Source organism: Ursus maritimus (genome assembly GCF_017311325.1).
Source record: "Ursus maritimus isolate PB19 chromosome X unlocalized genomic scaffold, ASM1731132v1 scaffold_X1, whole genome shotgun sequence".
Taxonomy (NCBI): domain Eukaryota; kingdom Metazoa; phylum Chordata; class Mammalia; order Carnivora; family Ursidae; genus Ursus; species Ursus maritimus.
The window spans coordinates 107,468,424-107,474,120 of NW_024423319.1; the positions used below are offsets into that span (position 1 = coordinate 107,468,424).

At 36.5% G+C, this 5,697-nt stretch overlaps 1 protein-coding gene across 4 annotated transcripts in view; it reads right to left on the reverse strand.

The window, feature by feature from the left end:
* The window catches only part of CNKSR2 (connector enhancer of kinase suppressor of Ras 2), a 292,411-nt gene that overhangs the window by 41,641 nt on the left and 245,073 nt on the right, over positions 1-5,697 (reverse strand). For all 4 annotated transcript variants that reach the window (XM_040633558.1, XM_040633552.1, XM_040633548.1 and 1 more), the window contains one exon: positions 5,496-5,563. In XM_040633558.1, the coding sequence (XP_040489492.1) occupies positions 5,496-5,563 (68 nt within the window). The remainder of the gene's footprint in view (positions 1-5,495; positions 5,564-5,697) is intronic.

Sequence of the window (5,697 nt, forward strand, 5' to 3'; positions counted from 1 at the left end):
ATATATATATATATATATATATATATATATATACTGCTGTAGATCTCTACAGATATAAACAGCTCCAAAAATAATGTTCTCAATTCTCTTTTCTGGCTTCAATTCACTGGTTATCTAACAATCGCTGTTTCCAGAGTCATGCTGACATGAATCTCTATAACACCATACTCCCACCTCTACTTGGAAACACATGGCAAATCTTGATTCTTGCCAAATGCAAAAGGGCAAATTTGCTGATGTGGGCCGCAAGTTCCAAACTTCCAGAACTACTTAAAAGGGTAGAAAATGTAAGCCGCTAGATTTGGCAGACCTCAGACAAGAGGGAAGGAAAAAAACTCTGAGAGAGAAATCAGTTGAGTAAGTGAAATACAGCACAAAGGCCAATAATCAGAACCTGTTCCACTAATATCTTAACCACCCTTAACTCTAGGTTAATTCTTTACAAGATTTACAAGGAAAAACCTACAAGTATTACCCATATGAATCTCAGATGATAAAAGAAGAGAAAAAATATTAAAACATATGTTCCTTATTCTTATGAAAATCCAAATCACAAAAGAACCATCATAAGGCCTAAATGATATGCAGATTTAGGTGAAAAATCATGGCACGTCTTTTTGCAGGAACCCCTCTCCACCCAGGAATTCCTATACTGTAATATTTATATACATTTTCCTTGTGGTGCTTATTAATAAGCATAGCTAACATTTACTGAGTACTTACTATATATGCTGAATAGAAAGTAGTAGAGCTGGGATTTGAACTAAGAAATCACCTTGCCCTAAACCTTGAAGGTACTCTTTTGTATGACATAGTGGGAAAATTTAATTTGACATATATTCAAGATGTTTTTTCAAAAAAATTTTAAAGATTTTTATTTATTTGGTAGAGAGAGAGAAAGAGAGTGAATGCACACACGCAGGGGGAGCGGGAGGCAGAGGGAGGAGCAGGCTTCCTGCTCAGCAGGGAGCGGATGCAGGACTCAATCCCAGGACCCTGGGATCATGACCTGAGCGAAGGGAGACACTAAAGCGACTGAGCCACCCAGGTGCCCCTATTCATGATGCTGTAAGCCCCCCTCCTCCTGCTGCTCTATGACTCTGGCTATCGTGAACAGCAATTCTTCAGCAACAGAGATTATTATATTCAGGCCTCAAAATACAAAAACTTTGAAAATGCTATTCCTACTTTAATTATTCCCTTTGACGAAAAGATAAGCAGAAACTAGTTAATCTAAATTTGTGTCTGGTATTTACAATGGACCATGCTGGTGACAGCCAGTATAATAAGTTTCCCCTCAAATATGAATTGATGCAGTTGCCTAGAGATGTACCCAACAAACAATGGTGGGGAAAGCATGAACTATATAGTTGGGTAGATGTACGTTCAGTTCTTGGCTGTACCACTTAGCATCTCTGTGCTCTTGTGATGGTTACTAAACCTGAGTCTGTTTTGACATCTGTAAAACGGGGCTGATGATAATCGCCTTTCAGAGTTGTGTGTATGTGTGTGGATGGTACTAAATGAGGTAATATATATTCAAGTGCTTCACACCTTGATAGCACTCAATAAATATTAGGACCCCTGATCTTCTTGGGTGGATCTGCAGGTAGCATGCTCGGATAGTCTGACCCAGATCACACAGGAGATAGATGCCTTATGTTTATCTTCTTGGACATTAGGGTTTGTTTGTTTGTTTGTTTTCTTGTAGCAAGTTTCAGCGATGATAAGTGAATTCTGAAGCTCTGGGATCTGGGTTAGATAGTTTTGTGGGAGCTTGAAATACTACAGGGAAGTCATTGCTGGAGGTGAAGGGACTCAGCACCCCCCCCCCCAAGCAGTGGTTTACCAATATCACTCTGTTTTTACCCTTTCCACTGTTTCATGAAACTGTGGCACCTGTGTTGAGTTTCTCCTTGACCTTTGCACTGATACCTTGGGGGTCTCAAGGAATTAGTACCGCAAGTGATCCTTATTAGCATGTTGATAAGGAGATGATTGCCATTTTATCCAATTCTCCATAGCTATCACTACAAGTGACAGATGTGTTCCGGAGAGGAACATACACAGAAAATTCAATCATGGTTTACTTGGGGTTTGTGTGGGAAATCACAGGCACACCGTTTGCTCAGGGGCTGAAACCAGTTTGGTTTGCATTCTAAGAGCAGATTAATTTATTTTTCTTAGCTTTTTATTTAGTACAAAATAAATGGAACTGTTAATGTCTCTTGCAGTGATATTCAATTTTATAAGGAACTAATCATGAATAAACAGTGCTGTCAATAGAACAGGAACATTTTCACTTTACTTTTCATGTTGATATAAAAGGATAATTTGAAAAATGACTTTTTCGTCTAAAACTACCAAAAAATACAATATATTTCGTTTATTTTTATCTGATTAAAGCTTTAGAATGACCTTATGTATGACAGAAAATAATGTGTCGTGAATGTCTGACTTGAAGGTGGAAAAATACAGAAAAATGATTAGCAGACAATTAGCCAAACTGTGATCTTGGCATAATTCAGTGTAACCCTGTTTTCTCTAAGTACAACAACAAATAATGAAAGAGAAGCCCACATCCTTTACACTCCCATAGCTACAGATAGCAATTCACCAAACTTTTATTTAAATCAATGCAAGAGTCACTTCCAAGCTGCACTGGATACTTAAATAAAAAGTGCTTGGCAGTTACTCCTTTGCATGTTTGTGAAAGATTCCCAACCCTCAAAGAGCTATATTTTGTATGAAGTTTAACGTTAGTGCTGAGAATGGTACTCGGGAGATGTCAAAGAACTGTACAAAAGCGTGGAGTAGACACACGTGTCCAGTTGTTTTCTATATAGACTATACCATGAGACCTAATTATGCAGAAGGTTAGAACTGTCATATGTTTCTGATCTATGTCGGAGTGCCTGAGGAATATACACTCTATGTGGAAATCCAAATTATTTCAGAGATTCTGGTTGCGTTGTGCTAGCAAGAGAGAGGTGAATTATTAACTATTAGCTTCTATCAATAAATGCCTACCACTCCAGAAGGCACTAAAATATATACTCACATGACCAGGGCAGCATGAATCCATGGACTGAATACTTTTTGGAACCTGCATGTGCAATATAACTTACCAGTTCTTTAATCCACAATGAAATTCAACTATATAATACCAAGTATGAAGAAAACTCACTAAAATCAAGACCATGCTAAGCTCAAAGTGATAAAATATAGGAGTTGAACCTGAAAATCTAAGATTCCTTATTCATGTAAATTACATTTTTTCAAAGATTCATTTTCCTGTCAGTACAATGCGCACTTTTAATTCTTGCATCTTAAAAAAAAATCAGAAACAAATCTGTATGCACCTATAAAGAACTGTTTTATGACTTTAAAACAATGTGAAAAGGAAGGCTGATATATCTTTTTTTTAGTACTCTTAACACAATTTTAGGCCTATAAATTAAGTTGAAGTATGAAAGTTTTATTCCTTAAACAAACTTTTAACAATGAAGAAATGTGGCTTAATAACCGGCCTGAGACTTCCTAGTCCTGGCTGGGATATGCCTGTGCACACTGACTTGATGGAGATTGCTTCCATGTTATTTGTGGAAGTATCTATGCTGCTTCCACTCTCAGGAATGCTTTATTTTGTTACTTCCTTAACTCTACTACTCATTCTGGGAGAAAGAGTTCGAATAATGGAGTCGACATAAAGCCTTTTCCCATTCCCCTCCTGGAAGCAATCTCTCCAGCCAAATTTCCATAGAACTTGATTTGTACTTTCTTACATTTCATTTTCTGTATTATATTAAGAGTGTCCTTTCTACTAGAATTCAATGCAATTTCAGGCAGGATGGGTGCCTATTTCACCTTAATTTAATCAGAGTGCTAGTTGAAGGCATTACACTGAAAAGCTTCATATTGAATAAAATATCTTCCCTTCTCCTCCGCTGCTGACTTTACATCAGGCTCATGACCACTTCCTCTAGCATGTTATTTCCTCATTAATCCTGCCTCCTTCGCAGGTTTTTTTTTTTTAATTTTGCATCCACTTAGCAAATTTTTTAAGTCAGCTGCATGTTGTACAACCATTAGGAGTAATTTACTTTATGTTGTTCCTCAGTTTTTCTTTTTTTGGTTTTGTTGTTCTTTAATTTTTCTTAAGCAATTTCAATTGTGTATCTTTGAGATCCTCAGCAAGATGATATATTCCTATAGGCAGGAACCACGTTTTGCTATTTCTTTGAAATCTTCCTGCCCTAACTCCTCACCCTTCGGTGTTCTACCCATCCTCATTCCCTCACTCAAAGGTTCTAAACCAGGGGTTGGTAAACTAAGGCCTGCAGGCCGAATGAGCTCTGCCTGTTTTTATATGGCCTGTGGATCAAGAATGGTGTTTACATTTTTACATGGTTAAGAAATCAAAGGAAGAATATTTTTTGAAATGTAAAAAATGATATGAAATTAAATTTAGTGTCCATAAATAAAGTTTTATTAGAGGCCAGCCACATCCTTCCTGTGTGTACAGTTGCTTTTGTACTGGAATGGCCGACTTTGACTAGTTTAGACAGAAATCTTTTGGGCATGCAAAGCCTAAAATATTAACTACTTGGCTCTTCACAGAAAGCTCGCCAACCCCTGCCCTAAACACTTGCTGACAGATTGGTTTTGGGATCTAGTTATCTTCCTTAGATCTTTCTAACCTTTAGCTTTTAGATGTTTAGAAAAGTTTTGGCTGAGGTTTTGCTCTGAGAGGAAACAGAGGTATTTAGAATCTCCACATAAACAAATAGGCTATGCCCACTGGAGACACAACTAGAAATATGTTTGTATATATATCAATCCGTGGAATTTCTCTGATTTGAGGAAGTCTCAAAAGATTTCCAAAACCTGTTGATGCTTACAAGGGATGTACAATAAACACTTTTTGGAAATGTAAAGCAACTTCGGAATGGTGACCACAGCTTTCAGTAAAATTTTAATTCTGCATAATGACATAGTCTTTTGTAAATCTGAGGTCAATACCGAGGCAAGATCATAGAGTAACAGATGAACAGAACTGAAGATCATAACCAATTGAGATAATTTATGGAAGAAGGGGTCATCCATCTGAGCTCTTTGCATAAAAGTCCACTTAAGTGTCTATGAAACTGCTAACGAGAAAAAAACAATGCACTAACAAGGACCTGAACTTTGGTCAGTATTTAGGACCAATTATAGACTTTCTAAGATTTTTTTCCTCCATTACAAGTACACTGAGAGAGACAGCAACAAAATACATACTAGGTGCTCCAAAAATGTCAGCGTTTATTCCCCATCTGTTTAGTTTACTAAACCTTGCCTATAAGATGCTATGGTTTGGATTCAAAGTGCCCAGAAGAGAAATTAGCACAGCCTGATGTATGCATGTTCATTCAAATGATAGTACTGAATCACTGTATAGGATAACAGCAAAACAAAACAAAAACCCCACGACTGTAAAAAAAATATTCCTTTACCTTGTTCTTGCTTAATCCTCTCTCTTTCTGCATATCCTGCAGTCAGCATATTGATTCTATTAAGCCACCTGAAAAAACAAATATTAAAATCAGTAATATTCCAACTTAATTTCTTATATTTTACTTCTTAAAAATATTTAAGAATAAAGAAGATGTGGTATATATATATATATATATATATATATATATATATATATATATA